The sequence below is a fragment of the Mustela nivalis genome, assembly GCF_964662115.1.
Source record: "Mustela nivalis genome assembly, chromosome: 11".
Taxonomy (NCBI): Eukaryota; Metazoa; Chordata; class Mammalia; order Carnivora; family Mustelidae; genus Mustela; species Mustela nivalis.
This window is the reverse complement of record NC_139030.1, coordinates 70,331,349-70,353,622: the sequence shown is the minus strand read 5'-3', so window position 1 is coordinate 70,353,622 and position 22,274 is coordinate 70,331,349. Positions and strand designations below refer to the sequence as shown.

The 22,274-nt window shown below is 55.7% G+C and overlaps 1 protein-coding gene across 1 annotated transcript in view; it reads right to left on the bottom strand.

Moving 5' to 3' along the window:
- PER2 (period circadian regulator 2) overlaps positions 1–22,274 on the bottom strand; it is a 39,122-nt gene that overhangs the window by 4,392 nt on the left and 12,456 nt on the right. Inside the window, 17 exon segments of the mRNA XM_082690949.1 lie at positions 596–788; positions 1,889–2,075; positions 4,138–4,976; positions 7,036–7,275; positions 8,103–8,267; positions 9,099–9,223; positions 9,320–9,479; positions 10,669–10,750; positions 11,090–11,215; positions 11,937–12,045; positions 12,301–12,454; positions 13,030–13,136; positions 15,200–15,278; positions 16,862–17,004; positions 17,896–17,947; positions 19,822–20,023; positions 20,855–20,976. Coding sequence (XP_082547075.1) covers positions 596–788; positions 1,889–2,075; positions 4,138–4,976; positions 7,036–7,275; positions 8,103–8,267; positions 9,099–9,223; positions 9,320–9,479; positions 10,669–10,750; positions 11,090–11,215; positions 11,937–12,045; positions 12,301–12,454; positions 13,030–13,136; positions 15,200–15,278; positions 16,862–17,004; positions 17,896–17,947; positions 19,822–20,023; positions 20,855–20,976 — 3,085 coding nt within the window.

Here is a 22,274-nt window from a genome sequence, read left to right as displayed (position 1 = left end):
TCTGACCAACAAGGCAGCAGGTGGGGTAACCGTCCTAGCTCCCCAGCAGACACTGGGCTGGCTGGAAGCTGCCCCAGACAAGGAAACCCAGACCCCCCTCCCACCTGCCCCCAGAAGCCTGGAAGTCCTGAGCCTCTGCAGTAATCCCTCCTTCCTTCCCTGGCTCCTCCCACCATGGGGCTCCGAGGCACAGGGACCATAGCGGTCCCTAGACCAGACTGACGTGGGGCAGAAGCACAGACCTGCTCACCCCAGAGCAGCTGGTGGCCCAGGCTGCTCACCTCCCTGAGCTCCTGTATCTCCAGGATGGACACAGCCCATCTCGCCCACAGGGGAACAGGCAACTGAGCCAAAGGGAGACGTTGGCACAAACACCTTGTGAGCCCAGCAATATGACGGGGGTTGGAAGGGAGCCCGTCCTCCTTCCAGCCTACAGCAGGTCACCTGCAGTTCTCCGCAGGACCACGGAGCCATCCAGAGTGACCCTCCTTCTCCGTTCATATAATCAGAGGTGAGGCTCTCAGTGGGAAGTCTCCCCGACTGGGTGGCCTTGTTGCTTAGTGAGCCCATGTCCCTAGGAGAAGTCGGGGGTTACCGGGAAGGCATCTGGTAGGTCATCATGACGCTATCATCTGTGTCGGCCATCAGCAACCAGACCGGGTCCTGCAGGACATACTTGATGAACTGCTCACTTTCTTCCATATCTGCCTTTGCTTTCGTTTTGTGGTTCTTCTCCGAAGAGTCAATGCTTCCAAAATACTTGCTGGTGTGACCTGTGTCACTACTGCCTTTAAAAACACAATACGTGGCAAGTGAAAACATTTCATGTGAAGTTAAACCTCATACAATGGCAGTTTTAGGGAGCCAAAGGGTTTGACGTGGTAACGAGTGCCTAGACAGGTAGGTTTTGCCTCCTCTTTTCAGTTCTTAAATTATCTGGATAATACCAGCCAGCACCATGGGGACGATTCTCTCCCAGGTCAGCCCTGAGAAGTCCAGATGGGGCTGCGTCTTAGAAATCGTGCTCCTTTGGGGTGCCTGGGGGCTCTGTCAGTTAAGTGTCCAATTCCTAATTTCAGCTCAGGTCATGACCTCAGGGTCATGGGATGGAGATGTGGAGAACCACATCAGGTTCTGCATGCTGGGCATGGAGCCTGCTTCAGATTCTCTCTCTCCCTCTTCCCCTGTAAGCAACGCCCTCCCCTCCCCCGCCCCGCCCCCCCCCCCCCCCCCCCGGCCAAAAGAAATCATGCTCCTGCTCCTTGACTAGGTCAGGCCACAGAGAAGCTGGTTTTGTCAGTGGAGGACAGCTGGCCTGGCACACTCTGCCATCAGCCTCTGTGGGGAGCAAAACCAGAGAACAGGTGAAGACGGGTGCTCAGTCAGTGGGGAGAGGATGCGGCTGTTCCAGATCACACCTGAGTGATCCTCCCTGGTAAAGCACACCCCCACACCCTAGCTTCACGCGAGGGGAGCTAACTCAGCAAGGGGAGCACGACCGGCCCTCCTGGCAGGCCCAGAGACTCTGAGGGATGGTCCAAGATGGTCCAAAAGGGCTGGCGGCATGGAGGCCTGTGATAACAGCAATGTCCACAGCAAATGGACAGTGGGGATGCACATCGGCAGGGCAAGGCAGGAGGACAGAGCTGGCAGCCACGGCTGCAGGCTCTGGGGAGGCACTTGGGAGCACCAGCTGGATGCCCGTGAGGACCTGGTCTGCACTGGATACCAGGCCCTGAGCACACACAGGCCTGTGGCCTGGGGTGCAGGAAAAGCTGCAGATGCCCAAGAACATTAGGTGGCCATCATCTAAACAAACCTGAAATCCAGCAACTGAAACACACCCAACACCCACAGGATTTGGGTGCTCCCATCGCCAACAACATACCTGCTCCACTTCTGGATGTAGTGCAGCCCAGTGAGGCTGAGCCCAGGGAGTCGGATGTAGCAGAGGCTCCGCTCCCAGATAGGGCCGACCCTGTGGCTGAGCACAGGTCCTCGTGCAGCAAGAGGTCCAGCAGGCCACTGGATGTGGAGAGGGCATCACTGTTCCGGGCATCTGCAGGTTCCTCATGCTTTGGGAACAGGGAGAAGACAGCACAGTCAGGGCTCAGTGCACAGAATGGGGCTCGGCACACAGAATGGAGCTCTGCACATTGTCAGGGCTCTGTATACACAGAGGGGCTCAGCATACCATCAGGGCTCTGCATAAAGAGAGAGGCTCTGTGCACAGTTGGGGTGTGATTGCACAGAACAGGGCTCTGCACACAGCCAGGGCTCTGCATACAGAGAGAGGCTCTTTGCACAGTCAGGGTACAGAACACAGAATTGGGCTCTGTGCATAGTCAGGGCTTTGCATACAGAGAGAAGCTCAGCACACAGTCAGGGTGCAGTGCACAGAGAGGGCTCAGTGCACAGTAAGGGCTCTGTGTATAGAGAGGGAGTTGGTGCACAGTCGGGCTCTGCACACAGTCAAAGGCTTGGTGCACAGAAAGAACCTCTGCTCACTGTCAGAGCTCTATGTATAGAGTGGGTGTTGGTGCACAGTCAGGGCTCTACGCAGAGTCAGGCACTCTGTGCACAGAGAGAGGGTCTGTGCACAGTCAGGGCTCTGCATATAGAGAGAGAATCTGCACACAGTCAGGGCTCTGCCCAGAGAGAGAGGCTTTGCACACTGTCAGGGCTCTGCATACAGAGAGAGGTTCTGTGCACAGTCAGGGCTCAGCACACAGAACAGGGCTCGGGGGAGCTGCACAGCGCTGTCTGCACAGGGCTGCTCAGAGACAGAGCAAAGTGCCATCCTCCTTAGGTCGCTGGTCCTCCTTCACCGCTAATGAAGAAGACGAAACGAACATGCCCCCCCCCCCCCGGTTATTAAGTCTACAGCAACACCCTTGCTAGTGGTCTATGAGTGTCATCTAATAACCTTAATTTTGGGAAGGTCACACCAAAGACAGCGCGTCTTGGGTCCCTGAGAGAAAGGCCTTCTGCTCGTTCCCATACCCTGGCAGACAGGGAAGAGGGGAAGTGGGTCAGCAACACCCCAGTGACTGCTGACCTGTGGGATGGGGGAGGGGAATCTGGCTTCCCAGTGGGCATGGCCTTGACCTGACAGCATCCTGACCCTCTGACCCTCAGAACCAGCACGATAGGCCCAGGACCCCAGACACAGGAGTCGGGGGGCCCCCTGGCACATGGAGGTGTTTACTTGAGACTTCGAGACTTGCTCCCCGGGAGGGGAGCAAGGGCAGGGGCGCCAGCGGCCGCATTGCCCTGCTAGCGTGACTATATCCCTCAGTGTGGTTACCGCCCCCCTCAGCATGGTCACTCAGAGCAGTCACTACACAGCTCAGCATGGCCACTACACCCCTCAGTGCGGTCACTCAGTGCGGTCACCATACCCCTTAGTGTGGTCACTCAGCACAGTCACTACACCACTCAACAAAGTGACTCAGCCCGGTCACTCAGCGTGGTCACTACATCCCTCAGCATTGTCACTCAGTGCGGTCACCATACCCCTTAGTGTGGTCACTCAGCACAGTCACTACACCCCTCAGCACAGTGACTCAGCCCAGTCACTCAGCGTGGTCACTGCACCCCTCAGTGTGGTCACCACATACCAGTGGTTCACCGGAAGCAGCTCACGACTTCATTAACTGAACAAGAACAGCACACCAGCATCCCGTAGGACTTGGGAGGAGGGGTGCATGTGGCCTGGTTTCAGAGCTCAGGCCTCTGACTCCCTGCCCCCCAGAGTGCCTCTGCGGCCAACACCCCTTCCCCCCACTGCCCTCCAAGGGGTCTGAGTTCTGGCATTCAACCTGCCTGTGCTTTATCCACAGAGTTTTACTGAAAATATTGGGGCCCAGAGAGAGTCATGAAGTCACGTGTGTGTACCTGGACCCGTGTCCCCCATCAGACAATCCAGTGGCTTCCTTCATCTGGACCCCCAGACAATAAGAAGCTGCCAGGGGTCTACTCTGACAGGGTCGCTGAGCCGGAAAACATTCCCGTCCAGCCCATGTATTTAGGTCACAACTGGAACCGTTTGGCAGGAGGGGAGACAGGTACGTACGTGCTCGCCCTGTCCCTGCGCCCCGCTGCCTGCTTTAGGTAAGGAAGACAGGAAATGCTTACGATTGGCGAGGCCTTCGGCTGCCGGTCCCAGGATGTGGAAGGTCTGCAGTCAGGCCCTGCACCCGCTGTCCCCGCTGTCCCTGCGGGCCCTGCCGTTCCTGAGGCCGCAGCGCTGCCCTCAGGGACCTCCTCCAGCTGCAGCAGGTTGAGCTGCAGAGGCGAGCTGCCTCGGGACTGGAAGAGCGGAGGGGAGGCTCTGCCCGGGGGCCCAGAGGCAGATGGTGGGGACATGGGGGTGGCTGCGCGAGAAGCTGCCAGCCCACGCTCCGCCAGAGGACACGTGCATGGTGCTTTGTGGGGTGAGGTCTGGCTGGGGAGCTCAGGCTGCGAGGCAGGGATCATCTCAGACAAAAAGTTAGGCTGGCCTGGGAAGAAGGCCTGGGGCAGGCTGGGGGTCACTGAAGGGAAGGAATAGTTGGGTAACACCAATGCCATGACTGGGGTCAAGGGGACAGCGAACGGCGGGTGCTGGATGGCAAACTCATGCTGGGTGTCCATGGGCACGGCGGGCACTGCGAAGCTGGCCTGGGGAGCCAGGGGTGCCGACGCCACCATCCCTGGTGTGGGCATGATTCCTGGGGCTGGAAACACAGGCAGGGGGTAAGCAGGCACTGAGGCAGGGAAGGGCGTTGTGGGGCAGCTGGACTGGGACGTGTCCCAAGGTGACCAGGCTGTGGCATTCAGGCCCATCAGCGGGGGCCGGTGGGTCGCAGGGCCCCCAGACCCAGTGCTCTCAGAAGAGTCTCGAGGCTTGGCCCGTTTGGACTTCAGTTTTCTGTTCTTCCCAGTTTTTTTCCAAGATGAATCTATTCCAGAAGCATTTCTTAGTCCTGGTGCAGCTAAAGTAATGGGAAAACACCAGGGTTAAGATGCAAACATTTATGTGTTTGCCAGTTTTCAGACTCCTAGGCCCTGGAAACACGAGGACACATCCTAGTTCAGCAGTCCCGTGTTTCCAAATGTCAGCCTGTGGCCACTCAGGCCACCATCAGGTGCTGCCCGGCCTCAGTGAAGTGAGAACAATCAGGGCCAAGTCTTCCTAAAACCAGAGTCACCCAATTTTAAGGACGGCCATTAATTGCAAGATCACATGCCCTGTTTTTCATCTGGTGTTAAAATACCCTTTCCCTGACAAAATAATAGTGATGAAAAGTTGTATTTAAAAGATTTCATTTGGGTGCCTGGGTGGCTCAGTGAGTTAAGCTGCTGCCTTCGGCTCAGGTCATGATCTCAGGGTCCTGGGATCGAGTCCCGCATCAGGCTCTCTGCTCAGCGGGGAGCCTGCTTCCCTCTCTCTCTCTGCCGGCCTTTCCGTCTATTTGTGATTTTCAATCTATTTGTGATTTCTCTCTGTCAAATAAATAAATAAGTAAATAAAATCTTTAAATAAATAAATAAAGATTTCATTTGCTCAAAAAAGTAAAAAGCCTGGTAAGTGTCAGCTGTTCCTCAGTACTGGTTTGTGAAATGTGAAGGTGAACACCCCGATCATCTAACCTATTTTTCAATTTTATGAGCTTCATCACTACTGTTCCTTAAAATGAGCTGCTTCCTGCTTTGCCTGTCAGAGGGAGCCTGGACTCCAGCCCAAAGGGAAGTCAGAGGATGGAAGGGAGCACATGCTCTTGGAACTACCTTCCTTCTCTCTGATGGGCAATGCTTTTTTCTTCAGAAGGCTGGAAGTCTCCAAGGGTAGCAGAAGGGACTCTGGACTTGTCCCCACACTCCACCCTCGGGCCTGGGCTAGCAGGGGAAGTATGTTGGTTGAGCTGGGGGTCATGCCATGCCTGGGATGGTCCCAGGAACCTCAGTTTCTCCTCTCCTGTCACACAGGATAACTCTGAGCTTCTGTAGCAGGTATGTGGGGACACCTTCTGTCAGCAATGCCAACAGGTGCTCCCTTAACCTTTACTCCATGCTGAAGACAAATGGACCAATCCAAGGCAAAGTGCTAAGTGGGTAAAGGCTTTGTGACTCAGACTCTCACCTGTTGTTTTTTCTATAGGAAATCTGTCCCCTGGTGGGACTACTGGCTGAAGCACTGGGCTCCTGGGATTGCACATCAGGGTCTAGAAAGGATTGCTGTGCACTGCAAAAACTGCTGGGCCAAGGGAGGCAAGAGGGAGCTGGAACTCCGTACTAAATCAGGCCCACAGAGTGGGTCTGCCCAAGGTGGGGGGGATGACACTTTCACCTAACTTCCAAAGAAATTAGGCCTAACAGTCACCCTAAGTCTGGGGAAGAAGGAGAAAAGGAAAAGACTAGAAAAGACATAATCCTTGGCAGCATCAGTCTCTTTTACTTCTCATATTTTCACTTTGTGGTGTGTCTGCCTAGAGATCCAGGGGAAGCTGGGTTCTCATGGTGCATATGTCTCCTGGGCTCACTAGCTCTGATCCCTGTGTCTGGCCTGGGGAGCCCTGGGAAAAGGTGGTGTCTCTGATCAGTCCAGCCCTGTCTATCTTCACCCCATGCCCTTCGATCCCCTGCTGGCTCTCAGTCTGAAAGGCAGCTTTCTGTACTCCCAGGGTCTATCCTCCAGCCTTAAGGCCCCCCAGTTAGGAAGGCATCTGGGGAGAAGGGGATCGCTCCCTCCTATGGTGTCCTCAGGAGTCTGACGCCATGTGCCCCGTCAGTCCTATGGGGCGGGTAGAGTCCCCTGCCCCTCACAGTCACCCAGTGAGAGACATCTGAGGTGGCAGCTCTGACTTCCATGGGGGCCAGCCTGGGACTATCGCTGCTCTTGCTAGCACTGTTGCCAGGACACCTGTTTCTACTGAAACAGACTGCATCACTGGGAAGTTCCAGCCCATATCTAACTGGGGCCATTCCACACATCGACAGGAGCCCTGGACTCTACCAAGAAGAACATCTTTAAAATGTGGTTTTGCCACTTACCTCTCTCACTCAGCTGCCCCTTGGACTTTTCCTGTAAGTAATAATGGCAGCGAGACTGGAAGATAGTGAGTTTTCGCATCTCCTTGAACTTTAGCAGGAAGCTCTGTTCCTCCTTCTGGGTGTGGGCAGCCAGCACTTCCTTGGTAAGGCCCAGCGTCCTGAGGGGCTCCTTCTCCGTGCCCAGGATGCACGGCCGTCCGTCCAGAGACTCAGGCCCACTCATGGCATCTTCCACCAGCTCTGTAACAGAAGACGGGCACCGAGGCTTAAAACAACAGAAAAACGCACCTGGTGTCTCTGAAGAAGGTAGCCCCTTGCATACACGTGCGATTCCTCGTGCTGCCAGAGCTTGGGGCTGAAACCTGTGATACGTTCAGGCAGCTCTCTGAGAAAAGTTCACCATCAAAGGCACAAGACAAGGACAGAAAGCCTCACTGCCTGGGCAGCTCCAGGATTGGTCTTCGAAGCAAACTGAAACGTGGGGTACCTGGGGTCTCAGCCCCACGTTGAGGATGCTGCTCCTGGTCTGTCCTTGGCTCTGAGAGCACAACATCCTGAGCCGGCGTGGGGCCCCTGTCCTTCTTCAGGACCTGCTGGCTCCCTCCCATGCACTCTCCCCTCAATGTCCCCGTCTTCCCAGCACAGAACAAATCTGGGTTTCCATCCCCTCGTGGGTGTTGTGAGGAACAGGGTAACTCAGGGATGGTATCTGGCAGGTAGGACCTGTCCTGGCTCCTGTCCTCCAACAGGGGAGGGGGCAGGGATCCTCAACCCCACAGAAGTGGGAGGCCCAGGACCCTCACTCATTCCCTGGGAGGCCGGGGCTCAGCACCACCATGGCCTCTGCCCGGTAGGCGCCGGAGTAGACAACTGCCGCCAGGTGGACCTGGAGTGCAGTGGGGGCTAGGACAGGGGCCCTGGGACCAGGAGGGACTGGGACTGGGACAGGGGTGGCTGGGACCAGGACAGGGGTAGCTATACCCCGCCCTGCTTCTGCACCTGAATTTCTAATTTTCATCGTTAAAATCAGACCGCTCTCGACATAGTTGGTGAACCAACAAGCGTACCGAGCTCGGGCTGCGGCTTCTTGTCACCCACATGCACGATGGTGCTGCTGTAGCTGCACTGGCTGGTGAGGGACACTACACTCTCCGCCTTGCTGGGCAGCGTCAGTGATGGCAGGTGTGCACTGACCCCCGTGTGGCTGTTCACCTTGGAGGATGACGCTGTCTCTTTATATGAGGAAATGGACACAGACACAGAAATGCAACAAAAGCAAACTGCTCAGACAAGACACCCCACTGTCTACGCAGTGCACCAATACCCTGGGGACCCATAGAGCCTGCATATACCCGGGCACATAACAGCCCGTCCCTAGCTCTTTATTCACAGAGTAAAGCAGGAGAAGAGGGAAGTCTGAACTGGACACAGCCTGAGTGCTCTAATAGGAGGTAGATGGTTGGGCAGCTGCAGGTACTTTGGGTCTGGGCCTCCAACCAGGACCCGGGGCCCTTCCACAGGCCCGCAGATGGCCAGGAGCCCACCATCCGCAGGGTGCTGGCCAGGGGCTGGCTCTGCGTCTCCGAGGACTAGGGCAGGGACTGTCCATCACAGTGGGACTGCCCAACGAGTGCTCCATGAACAGGGGGCTACCCAGTGTCTGGTCCTGGTAAGGCCCAGCAGTAACACTCAGAACGCTCAAGAGGCCTGTGGGGTGAAATCCGACTCAGGTGTGCTAACATTCGGAGGACTGTGCTCTTCTGAGAGACCACAGAAACAAGACCCGCCCAAGAACAGCAGGGTGAGGTGCCCCCAGGTCTCCAGCAGCCCCAGCAAGATCCAAGTCTCAAATCACCTTTACCTCCAGCTCGTAAGAAGATCCTAAGTTTTGAGCTACTCTGGTCATGGAAAGACCAGCCTACATCCACATACTGTGTCCTTGAAGCTGCTCAGACTTCCTGTGGGAGGGGGCGGGGCTCCGGGCCTTCAGTGACACCCTGACCCCCCCCCACCATGGAAGACCCCAGTCAGCGCATGTGGCACAGCTCAAAGCAACAAGACACCTGCGGAAGGCAGCCCGGGGCTGGCCACTGCCTGTCGCTTATCGCTGGCCTTCTGCGTCGCCACATTCACCGGGAACTCACACTTCCTCTTGAGGGTGGCCGCCTCACTGCAGCTCTCCAGGTATCTGCATGGAGGGTTGGAAAGGGCCTCATGGGACACGGGAGCCCCAGGGGCACGTGGAGGAGCCGGGAAGGTGGGGGAGGGGGGGAGGTGAACGCACCTGATGACACCGTCCAGGCAGCTGATCTGCTGGTAGGAACCAGCGGGCGGGTTCCTGCAGCCCAGCTCCTCGGGAGAGCCGCCCACGGGCAGGCTAGTGCCAGAGCTGTCCTGTTCCACGGGAACAGCTTTTATCTGAGCAGAGGAACTACTCGGAGTCTCTGAAAGGACAAAACGGTTCTCTAGGGTAAAACTTGTGTCCCCCAAAGAGGATTCTCTAGTCAGCATTTCTATGCAACCTAAAAGTCAGGCTGTGATTCTCAGACACAGAAACCCAGGGCCAGCCTGTTCTTCAGGCAGCCTGGTGGGGGCGAGCGTCCCTGTGACACCCCCAGAGGGAAGCTGGAGGGCGCTGTCACCAGGTGGGGGCTGCCTCCCCCCAGGGCTGTCCCCAGGCTCAAGGACTCCGCAGTGGAAAAAGCCAGGTCTTCCTTGAACTCTTGAAATGTGCAGGGCCAGTAAGATGGCCGATACTTTAGGGTTGATGGATAGTTCCTGTCTCGGAGAGGAGAGATACCCTAGAAACGTGAGCTGGTGTCGCTAACAATTTTGTGTCCCCAGGGCAGACTGCTGTGGATGCTTCTCTTCCTGCCCTCTCCGTAAACGCCCCTGTGCTGTTCCCTGAGGGGTCCCCAGGGGCAGAGCCGTGTCCTGCTCCCCGTGGCATCCCCCCAAACCCACACAGGCTGTAGCATGGCCACTAAGAGCAGTGTGCACCCCCACTTGTCCCGGGTGCCAAAATTCCTGGTGAAGAAGAGATATGCGGCAGCCACCAGAGGCTTCCCAGAGGAGGTGAGCCCTGAGTGCAGGGGTTGAGCAGGAGCCCCGCAGGGAGAGAGGCTATAGGGAGCCCAGGCACAAGGGTGCCAAGTCGCAACATGGTGAGGTGGCCTCAGGGAGTGTGGGGTGGTGGACAGCCCCCTGTGCCTCTGGCTCCCCAGGGGGCAGGGGGGCCCATGAACAAAGCTGGTGCTGTCCCCCTGGGACACTCCATTTACGCAGACAATTGCTTGTGGGTTGGCTGGGCAGTCCCCCCAACTCAGGTGAGTGTGTACATGTGTTCACGTGAGTGTAAGCACCCACACTCTGGCCACTACGCCAAGAGACAGCAGGGGCCACGGGGGTGGAAATACAGGCCTCGGCCCACCTCAGCAGGTGTCAAGGGTGTCCGGTGACAAGGGTCAGCAAGCCTGATGGAGCAAGGGCCCAGGCTGCCGGGCACCATCACAGAGCCAGCTGCCCAGCAGGGGAGGGGAGACAGCTCACTGAGGAGGTCAGTTCCCTGCCATCCAGGGTGAAACTCAAAGCCACACTAACGTTTCGTCAAGGAGATGGAAAGAAAGTTCTTACCTGTTGCAGATTTTTCCTTTTGTTCTCCAGATTCCCCAGGATGACTTTTGTTTTTGATGTTGCCATTATTTTTACAAATTTCCTGGAGGAGAAACAAAAGGACATGTTTTTCCCTCTAGGACACCCTATTGTGGTTCAGCCTGTCCTCTTGGTGAGGACAGAGGAGAGCTGCAGAAATTGGAGCGAGGCAGCGCCGGAGAAAACACGTTTGGCCATCTCAAGAATGCAGAACAATGTGGCATTTCTGTGATGTCCTCACTCTTGCCTGATTGCCTGCTTTAAGTCATTTTCACCCAAACTGTGCCCACAGCTTTTGGCTGTCCCCACCCCTCTCTTGCAGAGTAGAGCAGGGAACAGGGTTCTGAGAGTGGGCGGCCAGGTCTCCCCAGGACAGGGATAGACAGGGGCAGAAGGGACTTACGGTCCTCTTGCGGCGGGAGTCCTCGTGACCGTTGCTGTCACTGGAGGAGGTCTGGCTCATGAGATGTTCATGGGACCCGTTGCTGCCCAGGCTCCCATAGCCGCTGGAGCCGCTGTGGGGGACGGGCTGGGGACACAGCAGACAGGAAGGTGTTGGACACGGTTCAGGGGGTGTGTGTGGCTGACACTGTGGGGTTAGTGCTCCCCACACACCTATCTCACAGAGAGGCCGTCACCTGCCTCGGGTGCTGTGTGAGGACAGGTGGGGCTGGGCTGGCTGGCAGGGTCAGGCTGTGGGGTGCCCCTGAGAGAGGATTCATTTAACCCTCTCCCGCGGCTCACACGGCATGGGCCAGTCCAGGATCTATCCAGGGGTTTTAGAGACAAGGCGCACTGCAGTTTTGCCGCAGTCTCAGGAGATAGAGAAGCAGAGCTGCCCAGTTGGAGGACTGGTGCTCACACTGTCTTCTTGAGAACTACTTCCCCAGGAAGAAGGAAAAGGTATCCTCATGCCTCCCAGATCCTGGTACAGTGACCCCCTCCCACCCAGTGCACCTGTTGGGGGCCGTGAGTGGGCTGGCAGCAGGACCTCAGGGGTGGACTCGGGGGCTGGGTGTGTCTTTCAGTCACTTGCTCAGGGCTATAGCTCAGACATAGGCACCCTAAATATGCCAGGGTGCCACCCCCAACTGTGCAAGCCACAGGTGTGCCCAACTGTCCAGGCCCAGACCACGGATACCAGGGGCGCAGAGTGGAGCTGGATGGAGTGAGATGGCCAGCCCAGGTCTCTGGGCAGCTCCGGGCCACTGGCACAGGGGGACAGGAGGGCGTGTAGGCAGCATACCCACCTGGAGCAGCAGCCGGTGGATCTGCTCTGTGAGCCCCTGAATGCTGGGGGGCGGGTCCTTCTCCTCCACTGGAGACTGAGCTGAGAACACGTCCTCATTCAAAGGGCCCCTGTGCAGTTTTAACTGGTCTGTCAGCTGGGCCCCCTGACGCACAGCCCGGCTGGCCTCCTCCCTGCACACCCCTGGGCTGCTACCTGCCCCTCCCTCCTGCTCGATGCTCTGCTGTAGGAGATCCCACCCACCTGGAGTCACAGGCACATGACAGGAGGTGGCTTGGGTCCTGTCCACCCAGTCCTGCCCTCTGCCACCTGCTGGTGGGGGAAATGAGGGTCCCCAGGCTGGCCCGGGCCCTGGGAGCACTCACACCCTGACTCTGTGTCTGCCGATGATGAAGGAGATCTTCCTGCTCCATGGGTTGATGAAGCTGGACCAGCTGGTGTCCAAAGTGACATACTCGCCGTTCCGGGCGCGGAACCGAATGGGAGAATAGTCGAAGGGCTGCCCACCGGATTGTACAACTGTGAGAGTGGGAGCCACGTGGGCATGAGGACAGGTGTCTGGTGCTCTTGGGAAGAGGAGAGCTGAGGGACACTCCACTCTGGAGTCAGCTCAGAACTTTCTAAGAGGCCAACCTCCTCAACCCTGTGGCTTTCAAACACCCCCCTCCACACACAACTTGGCTTTAAATTTCAACAGCGGAGTATTTCCAGAAGTTTCCAGAAGTGCCACCACAGATCTCAGGACATGCATCTTTGCTATCCTTGACTGGTCTTCTTCAGCATGCTCAGTGTTCCCTGTGTCTGCAAAACTTGGGCTTGGTGGGGACACGGATCACCCACTCCCTTGGCCTGGTCAGCACCTCTGTCACCACTGCTGAACCTGCCCTCCCCGCCACCTGCCAGGGAAGCCAACAGTAAAACCAGGTGCCAAAGATTCAGGTCCCACAAAGGGATGCACGGGAGGTGATTACTCTCAACTGACAGAGAAAGGGAGTGGGCACAGAGCCATAGCATCTGTCCCCACATGCAGGAAACTGATGTTACCCATCTACACAGGGCACTGATCCCAAGCTTTCCCAGGAAATGGGACCTACTCTTTTTATGGATGGTGAGCATCAAAGACCGGTCACTTGGGTGAAGTTGCAGAAGCATGGGGGTCTCAATCAAGTCCTGAGGTAGGTAGCCCAGAAGGGGGACCGCCCTGCAAGGCAAGCACAGGCATTGTGCTCAGGGGCAGTCCCCGCTGGGCCTCAACGCCCCCACTACCCTCCAGGGACCCCCTCCAGAACACCGCCTCCAGGCAGAGCAGCAGACTGGCTCTGGGAACCCTCCTGCTCCTTGGGAAAAAGTCACAGACTCCTAATTCCCCAAAGATCAAGGTGTGGGAATGAGGCTGACAGAGAACAGTGTTTCAATTAATTAGCAAACAGAAGCCTCCCCCCAGGTCTAGGATAGAAAACCTGGCCCTATGAGGCCCGCCTAGTACAGGCTCAGGTCTGTAGCCTTGTGGCTTAGCTTCTGAAAGAATAAATCATGATCATGTTTTTGCTGTTCCTCTTTTAAGATCTTTTCTTTCTTCGTGTCATTAGCAAGTTCAACCAGATGGGGCTGGCATGGCCTTCTTTTAAAAAAAGTGTTGCCTGGACTCTGGAAAACTCGATGTGCCTCCTTTCCACCTGCCAGAGTGTTCCCTTCTATTACTCTGGCCACTGTGTCTGTCTAGTCCCGCAGAGTCACCGTAGGCTGGGCGCCTTCGCTCTTCTCCTGCCACTGCTACTCTACCTTCTAGAAGAAGGTTTGGGGATGAACTTCCTGGTGCCCCTTCTGCCTCTGTTGGGCGTCCTCTGCCCACTCAGCTACTGTTCCCTCTCCTGGACATGGGTCTCAGCCTTCCCCTGGAGGCCAGTCTTTTTGCCTCTGAGCTGTCGTTTCCTCCAACTCCTCAGCTCCAGTGGAAGAACATTCTCCAAGCCTTTAGAGCAAAGCTTGCTTGTTCCCAGTAGACTGGAACTTTCTTGTGGGCCCAGTGTTATTATTTAATTTTCTCCTCCTGGTCCAAAACACACTCTCTCCAGGCCTATATTTTCCTTTGACAGGATGTACAAAATGTTCCTGGCACCCTTCCAGGTCAAGGCTTGGCAAGGTGAGGGGGAGGAGGAGGATGAGGAGAAGAGGAGGATGAAGGAGAGGAAGAGGAGGAGCAAGAGGCGGAAGAGGGGACAGGAGAAGAAAGAAAGGGGGAGGGAGGACGGGGTGGGGGGGGGGAGAAGAGAGGAAGGGCAGAAGGGAAGGCAGGAGGAAGGGGGAGTGTGGGGAGGAGTCCTGGCCACCTGCCCAGCTGTCCTGTGCTCTGTGGCCTGTCCAGGGTGGATGCCTGGTGCCTCTGTGCCAGGTGTAGGCAGGGGGTGACCTGGGTCCTGATAGCACCTGTGGAGGCCCCCTTGGCCCATCTGAGAAAGCCCAGAGCGCCGGTACACCCAGGTCCACTCCCCCTGGGGCTTCTGAGGAAAGCTGTTCCCCACCCCTGCCAGCAGCCAATGGTATTTTCGGTGTCATGCAGGGGGAGCTGGGGGAAGGCGCTCCACAGGCCTCCCCCAAAGCCAGCCAACTCAGAACACTCTCTCAACAGTGCTGTTGCTCCAGCTAGAGCGCCTTGGGTGGGAGATGGAGCAGACTCTCCAGGGCAGAACGGAGGTGATCCAGCACCCCTCCAGCTCCCACGCCGGGAGCAGTCTGCGGCACACAGGCCTGCAGATGCAGCTCTGCTGGGATCCTATCAATGGTGTCTCCAGCTTCCATCCTAACCCTGTCCCAAGCCCACCACCCATGGCTGTGCCATCTTTCACTCACGTGTGATTCTAAAACGAGTTTCAACAGGATAATAAAGATACACTTAATGAGAACAATGCCCAGCTACCCCAGACACCCCCTTTACATAATATTCACATCGCAGGAGATTTTTAGTGCAATTCCAGAAGGATTTCATTGCCTAAAGTTCAACATTTTTGTGGATTCTCACCTCTGTAAAACCAACACACAGCCTTCATTTTAGCTACACAGCTTCAATGTCAAAAACAGGAACGTTCACTGAGCTTTACTCAATTGCCATGAGGGAACCCCCAAGATCATGGTGAAATACTAACCAGCATGTGACCGAGTCAGCTGCCGTGAAGGGTACGGTCCTGACTTCAAGACAAGCCTAGTGCAGGAGGAGGTGGGGGTGGGGGTGGGGAGGCAGATGGGTCAGTGTCATGGCACACTTACCTTTCGTCCACATCCTGGAACAGACAATTTGGTGTATGTGTGGTCGTAAAAATTCTCTTTTCAGGAGGAATTCTAGGGGCTGAAAGAATAGAATTTTATATAGGTTTCTGATTCTAACAAATACACATTTAGGACAGTTATACTACAGCTACTAGAAAATACCACATAGATTCAGATGGATAGGCAGCAAAGGAAGAAAATTCACAAGTGGACCCAGGAGATAGCCCACCGCACGGGGAACGGACCCTACACTCGATGACCGCCAGCCAGCCTTCTTAACCTCCTTGTGGAAGGTTTAGTCTAGAAAGTGAAGAATCACCACATTCACAGAACCGTGTCATGACACATAAGCATCTCTCAACGAAATCATGGGGGAAGGCCAAATTCATGATTTTTAAGATCCGAGAGGTAGCTGAACAAATTGTTTTAAGAAATGAGTTAAGTCTTTAGATTCAAAATTCTCAGCAAACATCCTTGTCTTGGGGACTTTGGAGTTTCTAGGGCGGGCAAAGGTGGTGGAATAATTAGCGTAAAGGAAATCATCTATCCAGAATTTCTCTCAAACACCAAGTTCATGGACAAAACACTAAATATCCAAAGCTTCCTTCTTGAAGAAGACTCAGATCATATCAGGGGAATAACTTGTTGAAATCTAAGTAACCCCTCTAAATCTTTATAGACCGTGTGGAAGAGAATGTTCTCTGCAGACAGACTCACCAAACATTTCCCTCAGTTTTAAGAAACACCTTTTTAAAAGATGACCTCATCAACCCCTGGGACAAGGTCCTGAGTACTGGGAAACGTGGACTGGACTGGGTCCCTGAGGTTGGTAGTTACAGACAGCTCCTGCCCTCTGAGAATTCTGAAGCCATGTCGCTGAGTTGCCAGGATGAGGAAGGTTCCAGGCCAGGTATGGGGGCTGGTACCACACGAGGACCACGTTATGATGCCATTCAGTGGGAGGAGGTGGCCAGAAGGACAGAATCAGTGTGGCCAAACACCTTGGGGTCATTTGGGCTTCAAGGGAAAGCCCAGATGTGGGGAGGGGATGGCCTGAGAAGTGAGCAGGACCGCGGACGGGCAGGTGGGATAAACCTACTGTGATGACTGGCTTTCTACGTGTAGAGGAAGGGAGGAGAGAGCAGGAGCACAGACTGGGAGTCAGTGGGCCAGTGTGCCTAGAGAAGCCACTGCAAGCAGAGAGGGTGGGGAATGCAGGGGACAGTAGATGGGCCCAGGTTGGGGGTGTGTGGTTTGGGTTCTGAGCAGGCAGTGGTGTCCGGGCATTCTTCCGGGTGTGGGGGTGCATAAGGGTGGCAGGGGCTTGGGGACCTGGAGCTGAGGGCCATTCTCACTACACAGATGGAAGGCAGTGGCTGGGGAAGGGGGAAGGGCACTCGGGTTGTGGCAACAGGCTGGTCATGGGTGGGAGATGCCAGCACCTGGACCCCTGTAACAGACATGGGGAGGTGTTTTGGCCCCGGGTATGGGGAAGGCCAGGGGGCAAATGTGGGTGTGCATCTAGAGGGAGATGGAGACATTGCCCAAGGCTGGAAGGAGAGGCCAGGGCTGGCGGTCAGCCTTACGGACATTAGGTGTGAACCAGGACCATCAACAAGGGACCAGACAGAGCCGCCCCCCACCCCCTGGCCAGGCAGTTACCTTCGTAGCCCGAGTGTACTCTCTCCGCCAGCAGCACGCAGCACAGCTGGCCCCCGGCGCCCTGTGGGTCCCGCACCTTGACCAGGTAAGGCGTCATGCGGAACGGGTGGTAGTCAATCTCGTTCTCATGGGTTTTCCCAATGCTGTGGAGGAGGCCCAGTTAGAGGTTTGCAATTAGGATGGAAGGAATTGTCCTTTCTTGCTAGTCACTGCTCCCCCAGTAGTGGCTCTTCCCAGAACAGTCCTTTCATATTCTGTCTAGAAGCCTGCCACACAGAGCCAGGCCCCTTGCCTGGTAACCTGGGCAAGCTCGGCGTGCTGGCCTGGGCCTGTGGTGTGTGCTTTGGCCCCACACGCTCAGATGCCCATGACATCAAGGGCAGACGGGAGAGTGAACAGCCCTGGGCGGTGGGAGGTCTCCCAGGAGCCCTGCTCCAGAGCACTTCCATCAGGGGGATGGACATTGCTTCAATGGTGAGGCCCCAACCCCAGCTTCTGAGAGTGCCCAGACCTGGCCAGGGGTTGCTCCTGACCCTGCAACTAGACACTCAAGCAGTAACCTTGTTTTGGGCCAAAAGCCTGCTGTTGGGAGAGCTGGAGAACTGTGGGCTCTCCCTGGGAAAACACACATTTGAATTAAAGGCTGCATGTGTGTTTTGCGTCCTCCCTGGGGGATATGCCTTCCCAGTGAGGGGTCCTTAGGCAGCTTGCCAGGTGACAGACACCAAGTCCAGGCTCCCCAGGCTCTCCTTGTGGGGCACTGAAATCACCCCACTGTTGACCAGGCTGTCTCAATACTTTGTTATGGAAATGATCTTCTCACATAGACTTTTTAGGAATATGCGCACACATGGCAGGGGCACGTGTCTCCCAAAGCTTCTACCCTGAAGAACAGGGGTGCAGAGGGACACAGAGGTCACAGCACAGCAGGAACTGGTGGGGGGGCAGTCCTACGTCTCCTCAACCCCATAAGAGATTCTCAGGAGAGAAGGCTTGTACCATTCCCAGTTGGGGAACACCTGTCACAGGCTTACCTGACACGGCAGAAGAATGATTTCTCCTCCATGCATTCCTGAGTAAATGAATCTGAGAGAGAGAGAGTCCAAAGTTAGCCATCCTAGAGCACAGCACAGTACAGACAGCGCTCAGTTTTCCCCAAGCTATGGAGTCAGGGCATGAATGCGTATTTATTTATTTGGCAGAAAGAGAGATCACAAGTAGGCAGAGAGGCAGGCAGAGAGAGAGAGGAGGAAGCAGGCTCCCCGCTGAGCAGAGAGTCCGATGCAGGGTTCGATCCCAGGACCCTGGGATTATGACCTGAGCCGAAGGCAGAGGCTTAAACCCACTGAGCCACCCAGGCGCCCCAAGTGAATGCGTATTTACATGAGCAGAAAGCGAAGCCCTTAGAGATCATTCTTCACAGTTCTGACTAAAGTCAAACATATTTCATGAATGTAGCACATATCAAATTCTGGAATGCTAAAAGCTTACTACCAGCTGTTTACCAGTTTTGAAACAGTTCACAGGCTCCCACAAACACACCAACTAAAAATTTAACTCCAGGAGACAGACTGACTGATGGGCAGAATTTTTGCACAAAAACAAACATTTCAACCCACGTATTTTGGGGGGGATATTCAGTTCTAACAGAAGCAACTCAGGTCACTTCAAAGCTTATATCAATCTTTCTGTTAAAATGTTAACCTACTTCAAAATCTGAAACGCCTAGCAAAAACATGATGTCACTCCAGCAGCATCATCAAAGATGAGGAAATGGTGTTTTCACAACACAGGATTTTTTAAAAAGGGAATCCTAGACATTGATCTTTCACAGAAAGTTTCCTCTATTCAAATGAAAGAGGAGAAGTAGGAAATTACTAGTAGGGGAAAATGGTATAAAATCTCCAGCCTGGAAAGCCCCTAGAGAAGTCAGCTGGTCTTTCTTTTTCGTTCAGACACAAACTCGGAGGCAATCATCCCAGGGAGCCAGTGCCGGCCCATTTGTGCCATAAACCCACATGTGGAGTGATGTCCCTTCCACGCAGTGACCTACAGGTTCTCATGACACACACTGCAAGCTTTAGGGACCTGACTGGGCAGTCCTCGGGGGGAATTCTGGAGAAGGTGGGTGGCTTTATATCCCAAACCAAAAGCGACCATCTCTTTTTGTGAGTCGATCCTAACGCCCAGGTGGCCCACTGTCAGGAAAGTACAGCCGGGGAACAGCGGTGGTGGCGCTGGGCGGTGGTGGAATGGCAGCCTGGCCAGCCAGCTGACTACAAGCAGGAGGAGGTGGGGTGTGTGCAACGGAGAGGGACCTGCGATCCAGGAGATCACGACTGAGGTCACGCCTGCCTGAGTGACTCCCAGGCCCACTGTTTCCCGTCACCTGTCCTGGCTGCTTAGTGTTTCTGCCCATGTGTTCACCTTCAGCTCTGAGGGCCCAGGGCCCAGCGAGGGGCAGGCAGACAGATGCTGCCAGACTCACAAGTCAAGAGCGGGCTTCTGCTGGCCACTCTGCTCACTGAAAGCGTTGGTGGGGTTGGGGGATGGGAGTAGCTGCAGGGAAGGCCTGAGCTGATCTGGTACCTTCTGCCAGGATCCCATGCCATGTTTCTGCTAAGACTTTTCTGGTCAACCATCCTGTCCTACGCCTACATATGGGCAAGGCCTGCACTGGCCGCGATAAGAGCGTCCAGGCTTCTGGACCCTGAATCCTCCCGATCATGTGGGATGAGGGGGACAAAGACAGGCCATGGAGCATGGCCTGCAGCCACAGCAGGGCTGTCCAGCCTGGCTGGGAAGCCTGACATGAGGCAGGGCCAGCAGGGGGCACACAGCTCAGCCTGCGGTGCCTGCACCCCCCAACCCCACCCCCCCCCAGAAGGAGCAGCCCCCACATTCTCCACACTATAGATGCACAAGCCCAGGCAGCTAGGCCACTGCCCTGGAAACCTCACCTGCTCCGCTACACATGCTCCAGGGCGGGAGCTTGTAAGGCGTGGTGGAGGCGTGGAACACGCTCACGTCATGGGGCGCCAGGAACTCCACGAACCTGGCGCCATAGAAGGCGTCCCTTTTACAGTGGAAAATGGAGGCAACTTGGTCAGAGATGTACAGGATCTTCCCGGTGACCAGGGACACGGCCGCAGCAAACATACCCTGGAAGGAAGCAGCAGCTGCATGAGGAAAGGCTGCCCCTCCCCAAGGGGCACAGATCTGAGAGGTCAGGAGAGGCCTCTGGGCTCCCCGCTCCAGCCCCTTCCCTCTCGCTGGGACCCACAACCACAAACCTCTGCCAGCCCCTCTCTCTCCTAGGGTGCAGGGGGGGTGAGGCGGTGCCGCCTGGGCAGCTAGAGGCTCCCACCTAGGCTTGTTCCCAGCTGGCTAGTGGCCTGAGCCCTGGCCCAGAGCCCCCAGGAGGTTCCACCACAGTGGGGGCATCGGAAGGAGGAGATGGGCGGGATAGGGGAGCCCTACTCTCCAGACCAGTTTTGCCATGATGCCAGTAGGTCTGGATCCCCACCTGCCTTTATGTCTGCTCTCTGAGAAGTAGGAGCACAGGGGAAGGGACAACTCGCTTCCCTTCCCCTAGACCTCCAAGGGTGCCCTGCCCTTACGGGGTCTTAGAAAGGCACAGGCTTTGGAGTCTCACCAGCTGAGTTCAAATCCCAGCCCCCCCGCCCCCACAAAGGGAGCCTAAGGTCACCTGGTAACTCTTCAGTCAAGGTGGGGCTCGCTCTTACACACACAAGGTTTGGGAGTGGATCAGCCATGACAGAAGGACTAACTCTCAGAAAACAGCGGGAGTCCAACACAGTAGCTATGTCTGAGTCACTGGACTTTACATTGTTATTTAAGGTCTTAGCTGACTTCCCGAAATTCCAGACTCCATGGTCCTAAAACCCCTGACTGCCAGTGTTCAGCCTCAGCCAACTCACTGGGGGAAGCTCCGCTTTCTGGGTGAAAACGTCACTCATGTCTGACACTTACCACGTTCTTCACAATGAACTCGGAGGTGACACTCTCAATCTCTTCTATGGTGTAGGAGGGCACATTGGCACTGCAGGGGTGGTTCTCACTGGACATGAGCAGCTGGTAATACTCCTCATTGGCTGCGGAGGAGACCAAGGGGGGCTGAAAATGGCCCCACCTCCCTGTGCTGGGGGCTCTACTCTTCTCATGAGAAAGGAGGCTACGCACACTATCTTCCTGGGATGCCGAGAACCGAGTGGAGAGATGTGAAAGCAAGGCAAACAGAAATCTGTTTTAGTTTGCCTGAAAAGTCTGAAGACCTTTGATTACAGAACTTTTTAGATGGTAAGTGCACATTATTTTACATAACATGGGCACAGAGTTCCTCCTAACCCTCACTTTGCCAGCAAGGTCCTCAGTCACGAAACAAGGCTGACATTTCCTCTTGGGACGGCTGTGGCAGTTTTTGCACTTGCTCCTTGGGGCCGGGGCAGACACCCCCATCCAGACAGAGTCCCTCACTCAAAAGCATGAGATGCGAGACGCTGCAGGAGACTGGTCCCAACAGAGCCCAACGCCAGCGCCACTCACCCCACAACGTATACGGCTCTTGGGGGCAGACTATCGCGGGCTGCCCACCTAGAACCTGAGGCTGGGAGCAGTCCCCAGGGAGGGGTGCTGGCAGACCTGCCCTTCAGAGAACCTCTCCCCTCCCCCCGAAGTTTATGAGCACCCTTGGGTGGGTTGGCTGAGCATGGTGTCTGCTTTCACGGTATTAACCCTCACCAAACAGACACAGCCTTGGACAGGAGCTGGCAGAGAAACTTGGGGCTGCAGAGGGCACCCAGGAGGCCAGTGTATGCCAGCACAAAGCAGAGCCCAGGCCCCCATGCCTGGTGCAAGCCCTCCCCACCAGACCTTACAGGACAGGCAATGACGCCCTTCTGACGAACGTTGTCCAAACTTTAGAAGACACAAAGACTATTTGAAATAGGACTTCGTATCCATTGTTATCCGTGAGAAGCTTTGCGCTGCTTTGCCCTGCCTGCAGGGTCCCCTGGAACCTCAGCGTGTGTGTGTGTGTGTGTGTGTGTGTGTGTGACATACGTGAAGGTAAAGTGGAGCAGGAGAGGGGCTCCCACATCTGCTGGGAGAGGGCATCACCTGCCCTAACGAGATGCTGGCTTCTGTCCCTGCTTACTGGTCATAAGGTACTGAAACAGTGAAGAAATTCCTCAAAGCACAGGTGGTTTCCTGTGTAACAAGAAAGGGCTCACCCCAGTGTTTGCTGCTATAAAATCAGGATGCCCACGTGGATACCTTCTCCAGGCTTCCTGCTGCTTTCTCTGACACGCTGGAGGAAACTTAGAAATTCTCAACGCTCCCATCCCACTACCACTGACGGAGAGGCAAGGCTGCACGGACCTTTCTGACCGCC